Source organism: Taudactylus pleione, unplaced genomic scaffold (genome assembly GCF_031769625.1).
Source record: "Taudactylus pleione unplaced genomic scaffold, aTauple2 ptg000116l, whole genome shotgun sequence".
Classification (NCBI taxonomy): domain Eukaryota; kingdom Metazoa; phylum Chordata; class Amphibia; order Anura; family Myobatrachidae; genus Taudactylus; species Taudactylus pleione.
The window spans coordinates 11,639,008-11,664,629 of NW_028284518.1; the positions used below are offsets into that span (position 1 = coordinate 11,639,008).

The 25,622-nt window shown below is 45.1% G+C and overlaps 1 protein-coding gene across 1 annotated transcript in view; it reads right to left on the reverse strand.

Annotated features, from left to right (window-relative positions):
* LOC148524761 (uncharacterized) overlaps positions 1-18,250 on the reverse strand; it is a 106,336-nt gene extending 88,086 nt beyond the window's left edge. The window contains exons 1-2 of the mRNA XM_088471635.1: positions 18,090-18,250; positions 1,396-1,504 (exon numbers count right to left, since the gene is read on the reverse strand). Coding sequence (XP_088327761.1) covers positions 1,396-1,501 — 106 coding nt within the window. The 5' untranslated portion in view covers positions 1,502-1,504; positions 18,090-18,250. The remainder of the gene's footprint in view (positions 1-1,395; positions 1,505-18,089) is intronic.
* Positions 18,251-25,622: the final 7,372 nt, after the last annotated feature.

The window sequence follows — 25,622 nt, forward strand, 5'->3', positions numbered from 1 at the left end:
TTGAAATTACATTATGTTTTTCCTGTCATAACAGGAACTAACTAAATAACTGACATAAAAAACTAACAACCTGCCTTACATTTTCTCAATGCCCAGGCTACTAAGCATCCGGCCCTGTCCTCTAGGGGAATAGAGGGCATGAAAAAAAATGGTCCCCATCACTTATAGAGTACCTGCCAAACGCTGATTGGTACCAGACCTTTCTTGAGGATCCTAGCCAGTGAGTACCAGGGTAAGACTCTCAAAATATAGTGCATGCTACTGCAGCACTACAAGTGCCAGCATGCAAATTGCAGTGCCACAAGAGCATGCACTACAATTGTTGCACAAATATCAAAATAAATAAATAGCAATGACCCTGATCTAACACGGTACATATGGAATTGTGCCCCCTGTCCTAATAGATATATAAGAATAGTGGCCTCATCCTAACTTAATTAAAGAGTAGTGTCTCCATTCGAATATATAAAGAATAGTCCCCCTGCAATCTTTTAAAGAAATAATAGTGCTCCTGTAGTATAAAAATAAATCATAATGCCACTTATAGTTTGAAAATAAATACTAGTACCTCTGCTCTCAAATAATATATTATTAGGACCGTCGTATTTAATAATTCCCTTCCTTTCTTGGTTCAATGTAACCCAACATGAAGATAGATTATCCATATGGGAAAATAAAAGATGCACAACGGACTGGACAGTCTGCTCCCAATGAGCCCCCAACACACAACAGGTTAGCCTCTGGTGACCCAAGTCTCTTATCTCTGATTGGCTAAATGGTGTAAGCATTAGGCTATGAAATGCTGGGTTGGAGACACTGAATGAAATAACATTTTAGGTTGTGTGAAATAATAATGACCCACGGTGCCATCTGTGTAGAGCTTGTATGAATTCTTCTGTCTGATGCCTGACCAAACTTGTCTGATTGTACAGTGCTCACCATCTGGGGCGCTGAGAGAGAAGAGCGTGCACTAATTACCCGAGCCCAGGCATCCTTGAGGGGCTGGGCCAGCTCTTGATGAGGACAACATGCGCCGACACTTCATAGAATCTTTATTTGATTTTTTCTTTGAGGGAGGGGGGTGGTTATGCCTCCCTGGTAAGGCCACACCCCTTAGTATCATTTAGGCTTGTTGTATGTCTCGATGGCCCTGCTCAACATTATAGAGTTGCTAAATAAGTAAAGGAATAAATATAATATGGAAAGAATATGGAATAATATAGAAAACCTCATTGCCATTTCCTAGTCCATATATGATTCATTGATTAAATGAATGAATGACAGGACAAAATTATAGCTATAGAACTAAAGAAGTGGGCTATCCTGGCAATGAATATTTATAACAAACAGTATTAAGAAGATGTTTAAATGCCCATTCTCTCGGCCTGCTTTTACCCGACTGTTCTTCAGAATCTTCCTGTGCATCGACATAAATGAGCAGCACGCCAAGCACTGAACACAAAAATAGCCATGTTGCAACATATTTCCCCTTTCCAAACATTCCCTGCAATAAAAAGAGAAGACAGAGTAATTCAAAAAGAACAACAAAAATTGCCATCATTTATTACATGTTTGCATTAATAAGACAGGGAATTAGAGATGTCATTCAAACAAATCTAATTTCTTATTTGCCGATTCTCCTCGAATGTCAGGGACATTCCCTGAAATAGTAGTGACCTCCCTGACTCCCTAAAGAGTCTAGCAATCTCCCTGAGCCCAGACTGGGTGTGTACAACATAGTGATGATGTCATTACTCTCCACCCACCACGGATAAGAAGAAAAATAAGGAGGATGTACTTTACAAGAAAATGGCTACGGCTCTCTAGCACACTGATGGCAATGAGTGGCTGTTTGCCAAAGTCTCCAAGATAATGAAAATAGTCTGGCCGGGAGGGTACGAAATTACTTCTAATTGACATATGCATATTGTTGTTCCTATACAGTACTTAACATATGGCTTTCCCTCACTTGACCTTAAATAACCATCAGAAACCCCTGTATTAAGTATTGGTTCAATGTTGAAGTATATTGGAGTGTTTGTATATTGAAGTATAACTACGTTACATCTTTCTTCCTTTCTGAGAATATCGTATTTTCAATGCCAAAATTAAGAGAAGATGTGTATATTTCATCTTGGGCACATCACTTTCTGGACCGCTCATATTTCTATTTATGTTGGGGGAACACATTCACTGTGGGCCTCCAATCTTTGGTTCGGAAGCCTATGCTGGCAAAGACTATTGCTGTTTACATGAAATAACAGGGGACCTGAAAACAAAATGTCCCCAGATTTTGTGGTGACCATCGCTGATTTACAAATGTGGGAGATTCTCACACATTATTTCTTTATTTTGCTATGAGGTGGAGCTTGCTTCTTGTCTGCTGTCCAGCCCTTTATTTAAATTCATCTAGCAGTCACATGGTTATCTGCTGAGTGTATGACAAGAAAGACGATTTATGACAAACAACTTTTTGAATCAGAATATTAATTGGACTGATGAAAAAGTTGGTAGTATATGAAGCCAACTTCATGACTGTTTAGTTGTTCAGTTGGATGAAAAGTTGCTCATTGAATAAAATAAAAGTGCATCTTTGAATATACTAATTTTGAAAATAAATATTTTAGTGGGCAAAAGTAAAAAGTTAAATTACATTTTCAGTAAGCACCAGATGATGAGACACCCACTTACTGGCATTCAGGACAGTACCTTAGAAAAACAGTTGTCACATATCTGCAGCACTTAGGTTTGGATTGGCCCAGTGATGTATTGATAATTGGTGAGCTACCATCTCAGTGGGCACTAATGGGCACTTATCCATATTTTAATCAATGGTGCCCAGCAGGTGCAAATGACATTTGCTACATTTAATTATTTAATATAATACACTTTACAGGGCCGTGCTACCATTACGCAGCTCTCTAAGAGCACCAGCACTTACTGAGGCTCCCTAACAAGAAAATGAAGCACACTTTATTTCTCAGTGCCCTTTCTATCACGAAGCCGGGACAAGTGATCAGCAATTCCCAGCACTGTGCACATCGCACCCAGCTGCTCACTCCGCTGCTGAAGTTGGGTAACAGCAGCCTGAAAGGTAGAGGCTGCTGACAGAGGGCCTGATTCAGACCCGCTCGCGAGTGCTATGCGGGGTGGCCCAGTGCGCATGCGCACGACAGAGGCGGTTCCGTCGTGCGCATTCGTGAGACCCGGATAGCGACGGGCAAACCGTCACTCCGGGTCTCGTACCAAAGGGGGCGTGCTGTCGATGTTGAGTGACGGCACGCCCCCTTTGGTGGGCAGGCCGGGCCGTGGCTGCCCAGACGGAGGCGTTCCCATGGGAACGCCTACCGTCTGGGGCCGGCCCCACTGACATCACAAGTCATGTCAGGGGGAGTGTTTTCGGCTCTGATAAAGCCGTCAGCACTCTTTGGCTTGCGGCAACAAGACCCTACCACAAGGGTCTCGTCGCAAGCCCGATAGTCGCGATGGTCTTGACCATCACGACCATCATCATGGCCACTCGCTATAGCTGTGATTGGTCACCCACAGCTATGCGAGCGGCCCTGATTAAAAGCGATCGCTCTGTCAGAGCGTCCGGCTCTGAATCAGGCCCAAAGTCCTGCTCCTGCGGAGTAGCCAGTCAGCTCTTAAGGAAATGATCTGTGCTGCTGCTGGTTACAGGGACGGTGCAATGTGACAGCAGCTAGATCCTCCAGGATGGCATTACTAGCAGTCGCTTGCACTCTCGCCACTCATGGATGAATTGAGATGTCTGCACAGTAACACCTATACCAAGGGCAAGAATTAGTATTTAAGAGGCTCTCACAGCACAGGTGTTCCGGCGGATGTGAGTAGTGGAGCAGCTGGTTTTGTTTATTTATTCACAGTTATTCAGCTGCTATGGGCTCTCCATAGATTCATTCCGTGAGAAATCTTATAGTCAAAGAAGCCTTGGAATAAGCCGCAATTGTACCATCAATCAGGTTTTTTTTAGTCTTTTACTGCACAACTATTACTTGGATTAATAAATGCCTATTTTCTGCCACGGATGTAGTAAGGATCCTGATGGTCACAAGTGAACCCCCCCCTCCCACATCTACCCCCCTTGCCACCCCGTGGGCCGATTTATAGCTGCCGTGATTGGAGCTCCTATCAGGCAGCGTTCAGAGCTTCTGCGCAAAAGCTCTTTGCAGGGAAATAACTGGTGGTGCAGCTTGTCTGCTGACAGTTGTGCCACCAGTAAACTAAAGCAAATACCCGTGCTGGCAGCCAGGACAACCACAGCACCCACATATCGGGCCATCTGACATTGCCTCTTAGTAGCTGGCGCTGGCCCCTCCCCAGGGACCAACTAACCTACGACAGGGCTCATAGTAGGCTGTGTGTATCAGCCCTCCTCTTTCTGCTCCTCCAGTCACTGCTGTGCTGTGCTCACTGGACTGCCTGTGCCGCCTCCCCGGCCCTCACCACTTTGCCCTGGCTCCCTACTCTGTACTAAGGATGGGCAGAACGATTCACTGCACTGAGTTGAGCCACATGGCTCAACTCAGTGAAGTGTCTCGAGACACGGCTCTTTAGATAGTGCAGCGCTGTAGCCAGCAGGGGAGCCAGCGACTCAGAGTGAGTAGCACTACAGCTCAGGGTTCTCACCGACTCTCCTGAGTCAGTGCACTCCCCCAACCCCTGGCAGTAGCTGCGCAACTCCGGGCGAGACACTGACAGCATCGCCCCCTACACTGCTGATCTGACACAGTGGAGAAGTGTAATCAGCTCGGATCAGCAGTGTAGGGGGCGGAGCTGCCATTCACTCCAACTCCCACTGACAGGGAGGCTAGGGAGGTGGGTGTCTCGATACACCAAACGCTGAGTGACTCGAATCATTCGCTCATCTGAATGATTCAAGTCAGTGTGTTGGGTGCTATGAGGAGGGGGGCTGTGTATACTGTAATGTAAAATGGGGTGCTGTATGGGGGAGGAGTGGGCTGTGTATACTGGAATGGAACATGCGGACACTGTGTGTACTGAAAGGTAGCATGGGGGAGGGGTGGACTGTGTATATTGGAATTTATTATGGGTTGCTATATGGAGGAGGGGTGGGCCGTGTAAACTGGAATGGAATATGAGGTAGCATTGGGGAGGGGTGGGATGTGTATATTGGATGTATTATGGGGAGAGGGGTGGGATGTGTATATTGGAATGTAATATGGGGTGCTATATGGGGGGAGGGATGGGCTGTGTATACTGGAATGGAATATGAGAGGTAGCATGGGGGAGGGAAGGGATGTGTATATTGGAATCTAATATGGGGTGCTTTACGGGGGAGGGGTGGGCTGTGTATCTTGGAATGTATTATGGGGTGCTGTATGGGGGAGAGGTGGGCTGTGTATACTGGAATGTAATATGAGAGGTGGTAGCATGGGGAGGGGTGGGCTGTGTATATTGGAATTAAATATGAGAGGTAGTATGGGGGGGAAGAGGTGGGATGTGCATATTGGAATGTAATATGGAGTGGGTGTTGTATGGGGGGAGGCGTGGGTTGTGTATACTAGAACAGAATATAAAAGGTAGCATGGGGGAGGGGTGGGCTGTGTAGTCACTCTCTCACAGATCCAGCAGTAACACAGGAGGTAAGGGGCAGCTGACACTGCTGTTCTGTCTGCATCACACAGAAGTGACCAAGGGCCTGATTCTGAGATGGATGCAATGCTGATGTTTACACAGTTGATCGATTATTGTCATTCTGTGCATGCATCACAGTTCTGCGAATGTGCAGTGATTCATTAGCGATGACAGTTGTAGTGAAGACTTAATCGCAAAGTGATTTACAGGCAGATGGGAGAAATAGGGTACCCCTCCTATTTGGGGGAGGTAACGGGGAGTGGCAGTAAAAACTCAGGTATGATGCAACTGTTTTGGGGGCATGTCTCATCCTGTGAGAACATAGCATCTGTGTCTTAGATCTAGTGGCCACACTGAATGACCATAGGGCTACTCAAAACTTTGAAAATCAACTGATCTGCGATCCTCGCTGCATCTTTGTGTACAACCACTGGGATTAGCAAAGCCGCCAGTTTGCATCTCAATAAAAATCCAGTAATTAGCATACTTTCGCACAGTATCTGACTACACATTCACAGCTGCAGGTGCTTTAGCGTGCTTCTCTGAGTTAGGGCCACACACAGGAAAAAGTATATGTTCTAGTATCGATAAATAATATTTAACATATGTATAGTATATCTCCATGGTAGCTTGCACGCTCACTTAAATGAAATCCAGCATACGGGTGCTTTTTATCCTCCGAGGTAAATTCGCAGCACATGTGCAAGATTACAAGATAAATTATATATATAAAAGTATATACTGTATATAAAAGAACCAGGGGGATCAGATAGTTAGTAAGCTAAATGCACAATGGTTTAGTTGGGATAAATCACACATACATCAGAAAAGTTAAAAACTGGGATATTAGGGGCAAAAACAAACCTGTTGGTAAAAAGCGCCCATGGCTCTGTTTTCACACCAGGAACCAGCTTACGATATCCTCCACACGCCCTTTCTACTAACAGACTTGTTTGCCCCCTATATGCCAGATTTTAACTTTTATAGCATCGAACTTGTGCAAGTCTCAATTGTGCAACTGATGGTGGAGTATAAGGAAGCGCAAGGCAGGATTGCAGCCTCTGTAGACACTGACAGTGGGCGTCTCAGTCTTTACACATTCAGATGTACGGATGCACACCTGGGAAGGGATTTGTAATGACATTAGCATAAAGTCACTGATGCAACTGCAGCGAAAGACACAAGGAAGGCCACTACTGCGTCTGACTTAGAATTAGACCCTATGAGGAGGGAGTATCCCGCCGTCTTCAACAGACCCTGTCTCCATTAGGGCTGCTTCAGAAATTTCCCGGGCTGGCTTTACATCCCAACCCGCCCTGAGGTAGAGGGGGATGGGGGAGGGTATTTCTACTGTGTTGGTTATGTGCGTGGGAGAATTTTTACTATGTGGCATATAATGTATAAAGGGGGGGATTTCTATTGTGTGGCATAATGTGTATGGAGCATTACTACTATGGTCATAATGTGTAAGGTTAATTACTACTGTTTGTACATAATGTGTAAGGGGCATTACTACTGTCTAGCTTAACATGTATAATGTACACTACTAATGTAAATGGAGGGTACTATAGTTTGGCCATGCCTGTTTCCCACGAGACCAAGCTCCTTTTTTGGTGTGTTGTCTCTGTTTACAGTATGAAGGGAGGTTTTTTTTGCTTAAATAAGTTCTCTTTCTATATAGGTATTTTATTGATATTATTGTGGCTCTATACATGTTCTAAATATTTTTCAAAAAACACATATTGGTCTCCGGCTTCTTCCATAGTTCTACCTTACTGCTATTACTTAAAGGCATACTTAGCGACTTTTAATATCTCCTCTCCAGGAGATGCTTGGAGAGGAGACACAGCTGGACACTGGGGGCGGGGTTGGGTTCCTATGTCATTAGGCCCCACCCCTCATCATGGCAAACTGCAGCGAATCGTGGGACCACAATGAGGGGGTGGGGCTAAATTATGCATTTACATGTCACTTAGCCCCGCCCCTCCATACGTAGCCGAGAATTCGGAGCTTCAATTATCTCCCCATCCTGCCCACCCAGGAAGTGGGTGTGATGCGGGAGATTTGGATACTCTTCCGGGGGTATGGGGGGCTACCTGAAAATTCTGGAACCTCCCGCAACAACCAGAAGAGTAGGTAAGTCTGCTTAGAGGTACTGTACAAGCTGAAGACTTGTACCTTGTAAATCAAATGGCCCTCATTGAATTCAACTACTATATTGGGGGGAGCAGGGGGTGGTGTTGTGTAGCTTTGCATAGGTTGCCTGGAAACTTCACACAGACCCTGCACTTGCAGCTTCAATAAACCTGGATGCTCACACTAGCCCTTAGTTTAAATCACAGTTAAAGCCTCATTAATATGGCAACTCATATTGGAGCTTTCTGAGGATGAGAAATAGTCACATCCTGTAACACCAAAAACCATCTGACTCGGGGGGATGCACCAAGCCTTGGAGAGAGATAAAGTGGACTAGTTGCCCATATAACCAATCAGCTCCTACCTGTCATTCATAGACTGTGCTAGATAAATGACAGCTATAAGATGATTATTTGCTTTGGGCAACTTCTCCACTTTATCTCTCTCCAAGGCTTCATACATCTCCCCGAATATGTTAAATTAGCTGATTCTTGATAAACTAGGCAGTAGTACAAAGAAACTCAAATATTTTGGTTGCATTGACTAAAGCAGAAGAAGGGGGACATCAGGCACTGCAAACATCACTGTTTCTAAAGTCTCATGAGTTTGAATAAGGTATGAGATCAGCAAGTTGAGTATATATACTTTTTAGATGTCTGAGTTCAAAGTTAACAGTATTTTTAATATACTTCACCTTTAATTAAATTAGTTGGATGTCCAAACTTTATCTCATAAAATTCACATTGCGCACAATACCAAACCAGTGAGTTAGGAACCAGAGGCATCACTGGGCTTGGTGACACTTGGTGCAGCACGAAGAACCCTTGTGATAGGGGCATGGCCTCATGTCAGCGAGACCAGGCCCTCTGATTTGTGCAGATTCGGTTCCATGTGTCACACCCCATTCACGTCACGCTGGGGGTTACCCAGCACTCCGGGAGCTGCTGGGCAGCTCACAGCCTCTCCTGACACAGGGGTGTGTGTAATTGATGATGCCCAGGTGCAAGTCATCTATCACCGGTTCTTGACTCTCGGTGATACCATCCGAGAGGGTGACACCAAAATAGCAAAGCAGCTCTGCTATTTTGGTGTCACCCCCGTTGGATGGTGTCACCCGGTGCGGTCGCACCCCTAATGACACCATTGTTAGGAACTTCACAGCTCTACTCTCTGTTGTTGTGGATTTAAACACTGCCCCAGTAGGCATCTTACAAGGGCCTGCTTCGGTATGTTTTGTCGAAATCTAGACACCACAATGTCAACAGGTACAAAATGTTGACAGTCAATGTCAACATGTTTAGAATGTAGACATTGACATAAAAATGCCAACACTGATAAAATTTCAACAAGTACATAATGTCAATACCCAATTTTCCACCTAACCCAAAAATTTCTATTGGCAAAATTTTGAAAGTGTCAAAATGTTAATGGTGTCGACATTACATACCTCTTACACAGCCTCTTAAGCATTCAGGGCCTGATTCAGAGACGGAGGAAAATGCAATTTTCTTGCACATCGAGCGATTGTTTGCCATTGTGCATGCGTATGCACTGCGCATATGCTGCGATCACACACGTACATGGGAATCCATCGCTAAATGAGTGACAGACTGCCAGCATTTGGGGGTGATAATGGGGAGTGGTCATAAAAACGCAGGCGTGCCTGGCCGTTTAAATGGCGTTACATGTGAGTGCATAAATTATACACTGCTATTGCATATGCAGCTCTGCATGCCAGAAGAGCTCCCATGGCTGCGGCAGGTCAGACCTGCCGCAAGGGTAAGATGGCTGCTGATGTATTCGATGTTACCGATGTTTACGTAGGTATGCGTAGTCGCACAGAGGTGAGATTGCAGCAGTGGGCGTCTTTATGCTCAGGTGATCTTTGCAGGCATTTGCTTATTTTCCCAACTGCGTTTCCCAACTGTGTTCCCAACTGCAATACAAAGTTGCGAACGCATTAACATCTGTCTCTGAATCAGGCCCTCATTTCAATGCCTCCCATTCAGGGCCGGCTCGAGTGGTCGGAGCACCATGTGCCGGCTCTGTACAGTGCGCCCCAACACTGAAAATGGGGGTGTGGTCTAATTACCATAAGCCATGCCCCTACATGATGTTATTTGGAGGGGTGACTGCATGGAACGCCTCCAAATAACATCAGGCTGGGGGTAGCCTCAATAGCTGGGCTTCCCCCAGCCCTCTCCCATCACTGGATGCCGCGCACATGCGCGCAGCATCCATTCCGGCTCCAGGGTCTGCCACCGGGACTGAGATCTACCTGGTTGATCCTGCCAGTAGCATATGCTTGTCTCAAAGATTAAGCCATGCACGTGTAAGTACACACGGCCGGTACAGTGAAACTGCAAATGGCTCATTAAATCAGTTATGGATCCATGGGTGGGACAGTACTGTCCCGCTGAAATCGGGATGTTGGGGAGGGGTGCGCCCTCTAAGGGTGGTGCCCCTGTTCGACCGCACTGGTCGAATACCCCTAGAGCCGGCCCTGCTCCCATTAGTAAGCTCATCTCTTGATTTAGGCCCTGATTCAGCTTCGGCCGATTGTTGCGTACTGCGCATTCTTCGAAGTGTGTGTGCGCAGACCCATCACAGAGTGCCGTTTGTGGGTGGTGACGGGGGTGTGGTTGGGGAAACGCAGGCGTGCCAGTGCGTTTGAACGCCGTTGCATGGGCGTGCATAAATTATCCACTGCGATGCCATACACAACCTGAGGACTCATAGCATGCACTGAAGTTAGCAATTTCTGGGTAAGGTCATAGCTTGTGCAAGTGTGCGTGAGGCTGCGATGGTCAGTGGCATCACAAGGGGGGTGCGGCCCGCACCCGGGTGTCACTCGCCGAGGGTTGACACCAAGGTGCAGGCTCCCCCTCAGTGACAAGAGCAGGGTATTGCACTGTAATATTAAGTGCAGCACTCTGCTCCTGTCACAATGAGGGAGCCAGCACTGCCCGTGCTCCTGCACCCCCCACCGTCACCATCCCATTGATAAGTTTGTTTGCCACGGGCCGGGGACCAGGATCGGGCCGTGAAGCCATGCCCCCTTCATGAGGCCACGCCCACTCCGAGACCAACGTCCCTCCCCGCACCGGGTGTCACCGCAGGGAGGGACGCCACTGGCGATGGTACTCGATTGTACTGATGTTTTTGCAGTCTTGCTAAACATTATGGATGTGTGTAAGGTAAAGTGGGCGTCCTTATGTAGTGCTATAGCGGCATAGCTATTGCAATGAGTTAGCATACTATCGCAGTTGAACTGTATGTGTAATCGCAGCTGTGATCGCAATAGCAATTCAAGTTGAATCAGGCACTTAGTCTGTATTCCAGGGCCCCCACAGAGGCCTGGGACCTGGTAATCCTTACCCGCCTCCCCTCACTCTGCATCCCTGAGCATCATCATGCATTACTACTGCTCTGTGCTGTTAAGAAACCTTCTCCTTCCACTACAGATGTGCCCTCATTTACCTATCCTTTTTTCACCACATAGCACGTTATGTGTGGTGCATCTCATATGCGAGCCAAGACACAATTTGGCGTACTAAGGACCTGATTCAGACCCGCTCGCTAGATGCGATTGCTCGCCCCCAGCGTATGCAAATTCGGCTAAGTGACGGCATGGCAGGCGCCCACTTTGTTTTGGCGAGCGATCACTTTGTGTCTATAGACGCCCATTAGCTTATGTAGAGACGCGAACTAGCGCACATCATCTCCAGGAAGTATATTAAAACATTGGTACATCGAGGACAATCGGAAGCTATCGTAGCGCTTGTGGTTGACTTACCCTACCGCAAGCACTGAGAGGACTTCAGCGTAAAAAAACAGGTATGTGAAGTGTACTATGATGCTGTCCGTTAACTATGTACGCCTTAGAAAGGGCATTGCAACATGCAGGCACGCCTGCGTTCGCACCTCCACTCCCCCGTTATTAGTGTCCTGCCCGTGTTACCACCCACAAACGGCCTCTCCTGCCACTCATTACAATGGGCTATCTATGCTTAGCGAGCGGATTCCGATAGCTCTGAATAGTTCGCGCACGCGCAGAACGAAGCATGTACGGTCGCTTAACATCGGCCGCGTACGAGCGAGCAGCCGCTTGCGACTGGGTCTAAATGAGCTCCTAAGTCGCAATCCAATGTAATAGCAATTTTCAAACAGCAGATGGCATTATTCCGAAACTAACTGTGCCTGCGTTAAACAACATTGTTAAACATTTTACATCTAAGCCCACCCACAAAAAAGGTTTCTGCTACAGTGTTGCTGATGACCAATTCACAATACTATGAACAGTATACAACAAAAACAGTGGACTTTCGGTGCGACATATGTAGTATTTTCTTCTACCGGCACAATTTTCAGCTCGGTGCTTAGGTACTAATTGTATGGAACAAAAACACATTAGACAAACTTTATATACTGGTCCAGTGTGAATGAGTCTTACAGTATGTGGTATAGTCTGTCAGTGAAACACTATGCCAAACAGGGACTTTTTTGATACAGCTGTATGTTGTGCATCTGTGTCCTTGGCACTGGCATACAGCATAAAATAATAAAAAAAAAAAAAGGAACAAATTCAATGAGGCTGCAATAATACCAGGGCTATGGAGGGGGGATGTCGCCCAGGGCGCAGGTCCCTGGGGGTTGCACTGTGGCTGTTTCATGGCACTTTCAGTGCTGTAGTGTGTAGAGCCATAAGTCCAGGCAGCTATCCATTTTTTACTGCAGTCAGCCCCGCCCCATTGTATGATGTCACGTGTTTGGGGGCGGGGTTGGCAAAGGGTGGAAGTGAGCTTTACTCCACCACTGCACAACACATACTGTACAGTTACTTATGACATGTAAACGTTCACACAATGCATAATGACATTATAGATTGTCAGATTTATGGATATATTGTAGCACTGTAGATTACATGTTGACTGTCGCAGTGCATGCGACCATGCCAAACAGGGATTTCACTGACATGGTCACACTTTGTTCAAGGAATCTTGGCAACAAATTGCTAAAAGTTGCACAATGGTACTGCCCCTTGGTCAGCCTACACAGGCCTGACTCCTTGACGGCATTGACATTGAGTTGTTTGTGCCATATTATATGTGACTAAAGGGTCTATTTACTAAACAGTGTTAAGAGACAATGTGAAATGAGATAAGGTATCAGCCAATCAGCTCCTAACTGCCATGTCATAGGCTGTTTGAAAAATGACAGTTGGGAGCTGATTGGCTGGTACCTTCTTTTCACTTTGTCTCTTAGCACTGCTTAGTAAATAGACCCCTAAGGGTCTATTTACTAAGCCTTGGATGGAGATAAAGTCCCAACTAATCAGCGGCCGTCAGTTTTCAACTTTTTACCTAGGCTCGGACTAGTTGGAGGGGCCCGAGTAATATCATGCTATATGGGACATTTATCCTCCTCAGAAGTGCTCCTGCAGACAGCGCCATGAAGTATAGTTAGCTGCTGCCTGCTGTGGGGGATTCATATTGTCCCCCTTTGCAGTGCAGCTTGGTTCCTCCCCCAGGGAGCTGATTGGCTGAGAGCCGGGACCATGTGACAGAGTGAGAGGCACTGGCAGTGCGGCAGATCTTCCAACAGCCCCGTAAAGACTGGACCAGACTGGGGCCTCCACTCACGAGGTACCCAGCTCCCCCTGCAGCCACCTTCCCCCCTTGTAGTGCCTAACACTAACCTCCCCTTCATTAGCCTAACTCTAACCCTCCCCCTAGGGACTAACAGTTACCTTCCTCTTCCGTAGTCTAACCCTAACCATTTGCTGACGCAGCCTGATCCAAGCCGTCCGGTCTCTGCAAAATGTCGACATTTTACATGTTCACATTGTGAATATGTAGACCTGCAATTACCGACATGCTCAGTGTTGACATTGCAACAAGGTGGACATCCTAACTGTCAACATTGTGATGTCATGATGACATTGTAAATGTTGACATTATGACTACATCCCGTGTCTGAAGCATCTCACTCTTCAGTGGGTCTTAGATATTACATCGGTCTGTATGCATCTGGCCTGCACTGCACTGGCACTTAGTGAAAATGTCACATAGCCAGACATTGATCAACATTTTACCTACAATGTATGAGGAGCACTGCCAATAGCACATCTGTAATGGGTGCAGGGTGTCAGAAGGCCCCCATAGCTATACTTATCTCTCTGCAGTCTCCAGAGTCCTGTATCTGCTGGTGGCCAGGAGCTGGAGAGCAGCAAAAATCACAGGTAAAATGGGGTGGCAGACATTGTCCAGTGATTTGCCCATGCCATGCGCACTAGAGATGTCCCCGGGAATAAGGCACGGGCGCCATTTTCCCAGAGACCTGTGCATGTGCAGTAGACTCTGGCATCAAGGCAGAGTCTACTGCGCTAGCGGAGAGGAGGGGGGCCACACTAATGAATCAGACCCATAGATTCAAACACATTTGCACACAAATGTCGCACATCAAATTGATCAGTTTAAACTAGCAAACTAGTTTTGTCGCAGCTGAGTCACAGTGTGGGACTATTTGGCGCGACTAAAGTCACAGTATATGAGTACACATCTTTATCAACATATACACTTTGTTAATATACACTGAGCAAGAAAAACACATTTTGTATAGGTTTTTTTGTTTCACTTTAGTCCATTTTCCAAAAATACCATCAATCACCTTATTACGGTTGATGTCCATTGGGTCGCACACACTAAGTCGGCAAAAAGCTGCGCGCCCGGCCGTTTTGTCAGATTCCTCCTCGCATCCCCAGGTGGGTGCGAGAAAAAATCCTTTAGCCCGCCCAAAAAGCGCAGTGAATTGAATAGCTCCCTCCCGCGGCTATTCATCATCGCATTGAATTGAATTCCCCCCCATTTTTTGATAAAGTTCTGTTAGTATGAAGTATTGCTTTTGCATGAGGTGTTGTAGTAGAATTAGGTGAGGGCAGTGAGGAAGAATAGTGACAGTACCTTTGTGTGGATCCCATAAATAAAAAGTGTATTGGACAAACATAGTTTTGCAACAATTTAAATATTCTGTAGTTCTTATTAATGTTCCTTTGGGGGTTGCTCGAATTACAGTAAAGAAAATAAATTTTTATATTTTTACATTCTGGAAGATCATCTGAGAATTTTATGATCTGAAAAGGATTGTATAATGTGTCTATCTCAGATAAATCGGTCTCATTACATGATCACATCTTCTAGGATGCTCATAATACGCGATAAATCTGGTAATGAAAACATTTTGCAGTGAATACGCGCAGACGACCAATCTGCCAACAGATTTTATTTATATTAGACGCCCATTATGCAGATAATCTGTGCAGTGTGTACAAGCACACAATCTTTCCTTCTCATCATTAGGACACATAAATAGGAGGATCGGTAGAAACAATTGTATAGCGTGTATGCGTGAATATTGGATTTTTTTTCCTTGCAAGGACAAACTGTGATTTCATCGCATCTTAAGTAAAATTTGTGCTCAGCTTTAGAATGAGACTGAGCACCAAAATGAGCAGATTCAGAGAAATATGTGTTGTGCCCTGACGGTAGCAGCTCTGCACATGTAGTAACAGAGGTGCCAAGACATTGCAACAGATAAATGTGCAAGTGCAAGGTCTATGGGTATGCACTATGCAGTAAATTATAAAGTATAGCTGCCAGGACTACCCAGCAATATATAGTGGTGCCAGCACAGCAGAAGGTCCCAGGATACCTTTATCGTCATTTCCCCTTTTCCTCCTACCGCCCAAGTGCTCTTAGGGCCTTATAATAATAGAGATTAAAGGAAGCAGGGTAATCCAGCCAATAGGGAGGTCTGCCAGGGCCTGCTGGGCCCTAGACAAGTCCCTCATGGCACAATATCACAAATGATCCAGTCCTGTTCCCATGGTTGATGCTGACTGGTTAATAAGCTTTTATTTGTGCATGCTTGTGGCTATGGTTGGAAAATTACATTGAAAGTCCCACTAGGGCAGAGATCATATGTTGCTAAATAACGTTATTAGATTGTAGAATGCTGTATCGTTACTGGCAAATTATAAATAGAAGACAACTACTCAGTTGCCATACTGTAAGCAGGTTAAATACAACTTTGGTGGACATACAAAGCGCCGCAAGCAGTTGATATGTATGGCTGCTGGGATAAAACCAGACATTCAACCTTGCAGGTCAGTCACTTTACTAAGGGTTGGATAAACACAAGCAGTATAATGAGGGGATTCAATACGCCAAGGACTACTCACATAGTTCACAAGAACATGTGAAGTACACATGCAGGTGTAAAAAGCATTCAAAGGATTTTCTGTTCCAACTGTTCGTTAATATTGCTGTGTTTCTAAATATTAGAAAAAATTATATTGAATGATATCTTCATTTGTAAAATTAATTATGTGGACAAAAGTCAAGGTTTTCACAATTGCCTGGTCTGTGAATGTGTAAGCTGTCATTTGATATTATACATAAGTCAGTTGTTGAATTTTAGATTTTAGATCTTTTTAAGGCTGATGTTTAAGTTTTAATGACAAACAAAACAGTGCATTCAGTACAGTGCACTTGGGCCTAGAAAGGTCCATCACCATTTAATAATATTTGTACATGGAAATTCTGGACAACTGAATGATTTTCAAAAACCTCTTGCCCCTTACAAGCACCCTTCTAAGTAGCCATCTGCATCTGTTTTGCAGACTTTCCCAGAGGTCCCTTAAATCAAGGAGACTGCTTCTATAATCACTTGGACATAAGTAACCCCACTATAAAGGTAGAAATCCAGCTTTACCCCAGCATTATATTAATTATACCAGAGGAAAACAAGCTCATTTGTATTGTAATACTAGTTGACTGGCATGTAAGCACAAGTCGATCAAAGATTTTTAGAAGGATCCAAATCGGTTTAATGGCGCATATCCATTAGGCGATTAAAATGAGCGACTGAACGATAACGACATCGTTATTGTTCAATCGCTCATTAATCGTTCACAAATCTTGCATTATAATGTCAAAAACGACCAGAGATGCGCGCTCCCGCTGGTCATTTGCGACATCAATCATCGCCCGAACAGTCTGCCGATAACGACAGATTGGGCATGTTCGGGGATGAGAGAGGGTGCCTGCACTTAATGACAGATCGCTCAGTGTAGGCACTACAGGGGATGAGGAATGACTGTACGATTACAGTGTTGTAATCGTAATGTCGTTCCTGTATTGCCTAGTGGATACATACCTTTAGAGAATCAATATTATTTGCAATCCAATAAAAACAAATAACACAAATCCAAATGATGGGGGTGATTTATCAAAGTTTGGAGAGAGCTAAAAAGGAGAGAGAGAGATAAAGTAGCAACCAATCAGCTCTTAGCTGTCACTTTGCAGGCTATGCTTGAAAAATGACAGTTAGGAGCTGATTGGCTGGTATACTTTATCTCTTCACTTTATCTCTCTCCAAGCTTTTATAAATGTCTCCCCAAGTATTCAAAAGATTTCGGGAAGCAGAAAACTAGTGCAGGTCTTATATACTGTATATACACAATAAACTAAACATATTGTCAAAAAACAAATAAAATCCCTGTGCACACAAAGGCACCCATTACCATTTGCACTGGGACTCCACTATTGAGGATTGTATAAACAATGAATTTGAAAAAGTAAAAAAGGATTAACATCCAAATGATAAATTTTCATTACCAATACAGTAAAAACAGAGTGGAACATTTACAGTAGTAAAACTTTTAACATCTATTTCAGAAATTATTATTATTATTATACATCTCTAAACTTACATATTTATCAGTAGACTGGACTGAAATGAAAACAAATTATGATACCCAATTTCTTAACTACCAAGCATAGGGTAATTTCCTACAATTTGTAAAGGCGAGTTACATTTTTCTCCAAATGCAAATACATTCATAAACCAAGTTAAATTGTATATTTGGATATATGCATATTTCAAATGTTGAAACAATTAAATGTACAAACTACATCATCACTTCATAGGATTACTGTCTAATAAAATAAAATGATCAGTGAATAATGTATTATCTGGATGTGCTATTGTGTCAATAATCAATTTGTAAATGATTCATAGATTTGGTTGCAGACATATAACTATTAAACATTTATTTGTTTTCTGCCTTTTCTATAGTGTTTATTTTCCCTATATTTTTTGTACATAGAACAAAGAGGTTGGTAATAATATAACTATGTACATGCAGAAGACAATGCACTTATTAGCATACGGAGAGAATTTATATTTGACAACTTTTAATATATTAACCTGCTCCTTGTACATATAAATATCCATTCCACAATGTTACACAAATATTGTAGCTGATCACTTACCTTCACAACTGATGGACAATGAATTTCACGGAATAGATGCTACTATGCACTTTAACTTTGGAGTATTATTTCTAGTATAGGTATGTTACAGTCATACTACCAATATAATAATTATCTATAGCCTTAGATTGGACTTTAACCAACTTCCCTGAGCTTGGAGAGACAAGTCTTTACTGCAGCATGTCAAAGGCCCTCTGCATTTTACCCAGTGTCTACCAAGCTCAGAACTTCAAGAGCACCCAAACTGGTGAGAAATACCTGACCGAAGAAGTGCAAATATCTGCACATATATTATGCTTCCAGTGTTAGACCCTCACCCAGATTCACATAATACAGGATTTATGAGATAGCTCAGCCATGTGAAATATCATGCACCTCTAAAAGTGCCACCTGCTTGAGAAGTCTCATGCTACAGTTACAGTGTATGTGTATCTTTAACTGAAAAAGTAAAATGTACAGATGAACATTATAAATTAAGTGTTATATATCTATCCAATAAACCTTATATTGATCAGCAATTTATCCCATGCACACTAAATTATGGCATCCCAGTCTGCATACTCCATCCCAGTCTGCATACTCCAAAGTAGTCTAAAATGAATTGATTATCCTCTGGTGGATTTAGTGTGCAACCATGTGAGGATATTATCAGACAAAGAACAATGTGCTAATATTATAAAAAGTGATGTAGAGAATACAACTTGGAGTGTCTATATATGTATCAGAGCTTCTGTGAATTTTATTTAACCACTTCACTGATAAATTGTTTTAGTCAAAACCACACAGAAGTTGTCATTAAAAAAAAAATAGTTTTAATTAAGTTTAAATAGTATTTTAAAAACTATATTTAAATATTTTATTTTAAAAAATATATATACACCGAAGGGATATTATGCACCCCCCAACCCCGGTGTCCAACCCCCATCAAAAATAGCCCCCTCCAGTGTAAAAAAAGCAATATTAACCCTCACCCCCATAGTGGTAATATGTCCCTGCAGAAGAGCACCCAGCCTCACCCACAGCCCCACCTCCCCTCCCCATGTGTCACTATATATGTAAATGTTATATATATACCTCCCAAACATTTCTTTATTTATCATGACCTACCTCCCCCCTAGTGCCAATAGATGCCCCCCTGTGACACCCCTGTGCCTAGCCACACACCCTCACCTCCTCGTTGCAGTGCACAGTGGAGTGTGGTGCAGGGGGAACTGATCATCAGTCCCCCCTCCTGCAGCTGTTCTCTGCACATGCAGAGATCAGCATACTGGCGCTCGGAGGCGCATGCACCCCAGAATGCCATTCGCGTGGCATTCTGGGGCGCGATATTGGGAGTGATATCGAAGGTCACAGACTACCACATCACTCCTAGGGGACCTGAGGAGGAGGGGGGAGAAGGAAATCCTTTCTGCACATGTGCACTCCAGCTTAAACATGCGGACATTTTATATTGAATTATTATTTTGCAATTTTAGGTGTTGCATTCTATTATAATTGTTTCAGTGTAATCTATTGTTGTTGTACTAAGTAACTTTTTACTACATAAGTTGGCTTTTACCTATTTATAGGATATGTACATTTGAAAAAATATCCTTATGATTTATCCAAATAAACCAGCGCAAAATTGTGTTATATTTTTTTATTAAAGCCGACACTTGCACCTTAAGGGAACCTAACCTGAGACCCAACTGGAGGCCTGTCTGAAGAAAAGAAAGGAATCTAGGTAAATAAAAGGAGGAATAAGAAACCCTCTCTTTATTACGCCAAGTAATATAATATTTCCAGCCTCTATGATTGTTTCATGTCTGAACCAGAGAAAAATGAGCTATGGCAGACTTACCTTTGTTAACTCCTCTTCTTCTAGGTCCATTGGGTCCACAGGGATACCATTGGGAAATGTGGTTGGAGTGATCCAGACAAACAGTTAAGCTTTCAGCTCCCAGGATGCCTCATGTCCTCCTCCACAATACCCCATCAATGGCCACAGGCATTCAGTTTTGTAAACAAGCCCAAGGCAAGAGAAGGAAAGGAGAGAAGGAAGAACAATGTACACCAGAAACGACACTAACAAAATGAGGGAATCCGTGACCGAAAGAAGAAATTACCCAATGCAGCCAGGGTGAGTGCCCTATGGACCTAAAGCAGTTCCCCTAAGGGTAGTTGACCCTCCTGAGCAGTAAGCAGAACTCGCTGCCAAAAGGAAGCATCCAGATAGGTTCTACGCCTTTGACACTTTTGCCTAAGAAAAGTGTGGACAGAAGACCACGTGGGCGCCTTGCACAATTGTTCTGCAGAGGCACAACGCCAAAACACCCACGATGGTCCCACAGACTGTGCAGAATGTGCTGTCACCATGTTTGGAACAGGGAGATCAGCCTGTGTGTAAGCCTGAGAGATAGTCATACGCACCCATCATTTGTGAAAACCATAACACACAAAAAGAGCATCTGATTTTCTAAGAGAGTTTGTATTATCCACAGACACAGAGAGCACGAACCACATCCAGTGAAGCTTCATCTATAGAAAGGTCTGAAGACTGGAAAGCTGGATCCACAATCTCTTCATTCACATGAAAACAGGACAATATCTTAGGAAGGTAACCTGCCCATGTATGGAGGACAGCTCTATCCTGGTGAAAAATCAAAAAGGGGGAGCGACAAGAGAGCACTGCCAAATCAGAGAGACTGCGTGCAGAAGATATAGTGAGGAGAAAAAGTGTCTTCACTGTCAACCATTTCAAATCTACTGAGTCCAGAGGTTCAAATGGGGGAGCCTGTAGCCCCTTGAAAACCAAAGACAAATCCCATGGTGCCACCGGTGAGAACACCCTGAAAATTGTTTTTAACATCCGGCAGAGAAGCAATCCTCAGCTGGAACCAAACTGACAGCGCAGAAACCTGTACTCTCAGGGTGGCCAGGCAGAGACGGAGGTCTAACCCAGCCTGGAGAATAGCAAGTACCCGGGAAACCCTAAAAATGTTAGGGTCATACTTTCAACACCATTGCTCCCTACAATTCAGCACTCTCTCCGGAATATGCAGATCCAGGCGCTCTGGAAGTAGCGGTGAGACTGATTGAACACTCGCCCGCCAAATACCAGAGCCGGCTCATACAGAGAGGTATTCTACAGCTGCAGCTGATTGTGCACGCTGAAATTCTCTGGGTTCTCTGTGAGGACACTGAGCGTTAATGGAGGTTAATAGATGCGGGCAGAGGAAGGCTTTCGTGCACGAAGCATCATCTGAATCAGAGCTGGAGAAACCCTTTGGCTCTTAAGATGGAAGACTCAAGAGCCACGCCGTCAAAGACAGGTCCTGATGTAGGCAGGGACCCTGTGCTAACAGATCCGGCCATAGAGGAAGAGGAGACGGAGTGTCTATGGATAGATTCCGTACATCGGTGAACCCACTCTCCAGAATGTATGTCCTGACAACTTAGGAAAACCGCTTCCCAGTTGAGGACTCCCAGGATGAATACTGCCGAAATAGCCGGAAGATGACATTCTGCCCAGATCAGAATGTTTATCACTTCCCTCATGGCTGCCTGACTTTGCATGCCTCCCTGATGATTGAGATAGGCTACTGTGGTCGCTTTGTCAGACTGGATCTGGACTGGCCTGCCTTGGAGTAGATCCTGTGCCAGGATGAGCACTTTGATTACTGCGTGAAGCTCCAGAATGTTTATGGGAAGGTGACTTTCCTGGTTTGTTCATCTTCCATCTTCCCTGAAAGGTATGATGACCCGGCACCTCCCCCATCTACGAACTCCGGAGTGAGAAGGATCCTCTGGGACCTTAGTTGATGATACTGCCCATTCCAACGGGAGAGAATCAATTGTTGCAGAGGCCTGTAGTGGAACTGAGCATATTCTACCATATCGAAGGTGGATACCATTGACCCCAGGACCTGCATCGCTGACAGAATGGATAACCTTCGCAAGGCAGAAATCTTGTCCTCTGGCAGAAACACCCTTGGATTCACTCTGAGAATCCAGAAGTGCCCCCAGTTGTACCATCCGCTGTATTGGGAGAAAGTGGATTGATGATCCAGCCGTACGTACGTCTGTAGGAAGACAATGGTTAATTGGAGATTGTGTTGTAGACCACCTGGAGACTGTGCCATTATCAGAAGGTCATCCAGGTATGGCAGTATTCTGATTCCCTGATGCCTGAGGTAGGCTGTCATAACCGCCATTATTTTGGTGAAGACCCAAGGAGCCATTGATAGACCAAAGGGCAGTGCCTGAAATTGGTACTGTTGTTGCAGGACAGCAAACCGTAGAAATTTTTGGTGGGATGGCATAATAGGCACATGCAGATACGCATCCTGAATGTCCTGGGAAGCCATATAATCCCCAGGTTTCATCACCAAAATAATTGACCGAAGAGTCTCCTTACGGAACTTGGGTACACGGATAAAGTTAAGGGCTTTGAGACCCATTTGCTTTCTGAACCAAAAATAGGATTGGAATAATAACCCCTTTCTTGTTGAATCACAGGAACCGGGATTATCACCCCTGCTCGCAGCAGGGAGTAAATGGCCTCCTGGAGGGCCAAGGCCTTGATAGAATCTGATGGGGGAGTTGTACAAAAGTCTTTTGGGGAGGATGCCTCCGGAAGGTGAGGGCATACCCGAGAGACCACGAAACCCGCCCCACCAGGCAGAGGGTTTGTCGTCTGACTTAGAGGCTGGACGTCTGATGGGCCAGGACCTCTTAGTTTGCTGCTTGTTTGTCCTGCAAGAACTGGAGGAAAGCTGTCCTTTTGTTCTTCCCTGAGGGTGAAAGGACCAAAAAGACTGCTTAGAACTTTGACGTAGCTGTTGATGGCAGACCTGCAGATTTTGAGGCTGCCAGAGAACCTACTATCTTAACCAATTCTGCTCCAAAAAGTATATTTCCATAAAAGGGTAAGGATTCCAGAGCCTTCTTGGAGCCCGTATCTGCTTTCCAGGACCATTACCAAAGGGCTCTACGAGCAACAGAAGCTGCCGATGCTTTAGAAGCAAGGAACCCAGCATCTATTGCAGCTTCTCCCAAATAGGAAGCAGTTTCCCGTATGTGGGAGATATAGGTCAGCTGTTCTCTGGTAGCATTTGGTTGAGTATCTTCCAATGCCCCCGTCCATTCTTCAACAGCCTTGAATACCCAAGCCGCAGCCATAGCCGGCCGAGTAACAGCTCCAGACAATTAAAACACTGATTTAAGACATGTTTAAAGTTTTATCTGTAGGATCTTTAATGCAGATGGTATAGGCAAGGTAGCACTCCTGACTAAATGTGTCACATGAGCATCCACTGTAGGACGGACTTCCACTAAGTACATTCAGTAGGTGGGAAAGGATACAAAGACGCTAATCTTTTTGTAACATGGAACAGTTTATCCGGGTTACTCCATGCTTCTTCCATAAGTTCAGTGGGCTGCTCAGATTTAGGAAACTCAGCTTTTACCACCTTTTGGTGTTTAAACACTGGAGCCCTAACTTCCAGTAACTGGCTCATTATCCTGTATATTTAGAATTGATGTGGCCGCCCTCACCAAAGAAGGGACATCCACTGTATAAGGATGGTCCTCCTCTACTGAGATACACCCCTGGAGAAGGAGAAGAACCCGGCGTATAATCTGACTCCTGAGGAACCAATCTACATGCTGAGTAGACGATAAAATTATATTGTGCGCTTAGGCGCTTTAGTGGCTACTGATCTGTTTGCCTGCAACATTTGTTGAAACGCAGCAGCAGACTGAGCCGTACTCTGACTTGAGTGGGCAAAAACATCCATCCAGGATGGATGTATAGGGGGGGACAAACATAGCAGGCTGAAACCAGCATTGGGGCCTCAGGGCCTGATTCAGACCCGGTCGCAAGCGCTCGCAACCGGGCCAATGTTTGGCCACTGAGGCTCCGTCGTGCGCATGCGTGAGACCCGGCTCGCGACTGTTGCTCAGTCGCTCCGGGTCTCGCACCAAAGGGGGCGAGCTGTCGATGGTGAGTGACAGCTCACCCCGTTTGGTGGGCGGGCCGGGAGGGTGGCCAGCCAAACGGAGGCGTACCCAACGGAACGCTTGCCATTTGGGGGCAGCCCCACTGACATCACCAGTGATGTCAGTGGGAGAGCTTCGGGCTCTGTTAGAGCCGAAAGCTCTCTGGGGCTCGCGGTCACGAGACCCTACCACAAGGATCTCATCACAAGCCCGATGGTCGCGACCATCAACCTGGCCGCTCGATATAGCTGTGGGTGGTCACCCACAGCTATGCGAGTGGTCAGGAGGCCGCTCCAAAAAAAATAAAAAACAAACGCCCTGATTCAGAGCGAGCACTCTTTCAGAGCGTCCAGCTCTGAATCAGGGCCTCAGTTTCCAGTTTACCTTTATTCTTAGACAGAATAAATAAGTGCAAATGTGACTGCCTTCACAAACAATAAATGTGAAGTACAATTAATGAAAAAAAGAAAGGGTTGAGGAGAAATAATAGCGATAGTTATACCTAACAGTCAGAAAATAAAGGCAGTAACCACACAGTAGAGCTAGCAAAAGTCACATACAATGCATATACAATATACTACTCAAAGCAGAAGGCTTGGTAGGATTTTGAGCTCTGTATAACCTGGCCTCTGGGGAGAGGTATACAGGGAGACTAGACCCAAAAACTTCTGAGACCAGCAGCTTCAGCACAACAATGATAATGCCACGTTTTTACTATGCAGATCCTCTATTGAGGGATTGGAAGTCGGGGTCCCAGACCGGGGAAGGAACTAGAGGCGAGGGGCCTGGATATATGCCTCTCTCATCCACAAGTACCGGATGTTGGCTAGACCTGACCAAAGAATCGGAGTCTAACTTACTGGGAGGTGTTCACCAGTGACCCCTCTAATTGGGATTTCGTTTTAAGCTGCACTCAGCAAGCAGGTCGTTGCCCTTTAGTCAGGTATCCGGCACAAGTGGGAAACGGAATAACACAATCGCAGGGAAAGCACAGGAGTACGACACTGGGAGTTTGCACTTGGGTGACATACCGAGTACACATAGTGTTGATCCAGACGCAGAGCTGGCACAGGAGAATGACACTTAGGAGATCGTACTCGGATGACGTACGGAGTACACACACTGTGGATTAATACTAGGAATATATCACTAGAAGAAAGGAGCTTGGAACCTAGAACTCTGCAACAGCAAGAATTCACTGGAGGTAACGACGTTGTACAGGCAACTTCCTGTTGGCCAGAGCCCGGCTAAATACCCTAAGATAGCAGTCCATTGGAAGATAGTGTCAGCTGACAGCAACAAATGCTACCATTGGGTAAAGGGCTAATCAGGTGATGTAGACTGTCATGGCTGCGTCCAGCAGGAACCAAATCACGGAGCAGCACATGGATGTCCTAGCAGACCCCAGGCATAATCCTCAGCGCGTCACTCGCCATCGCACCTGGCGTCTGACCGCTCGAGGGGTCAGGGGGAAGCCAGCACTGAGGCGAGTAACGGCCGATCCTAGGCCGCAACCTGTCAGATAGTGGTTGCTGTGTGTCTCATATACAGAGG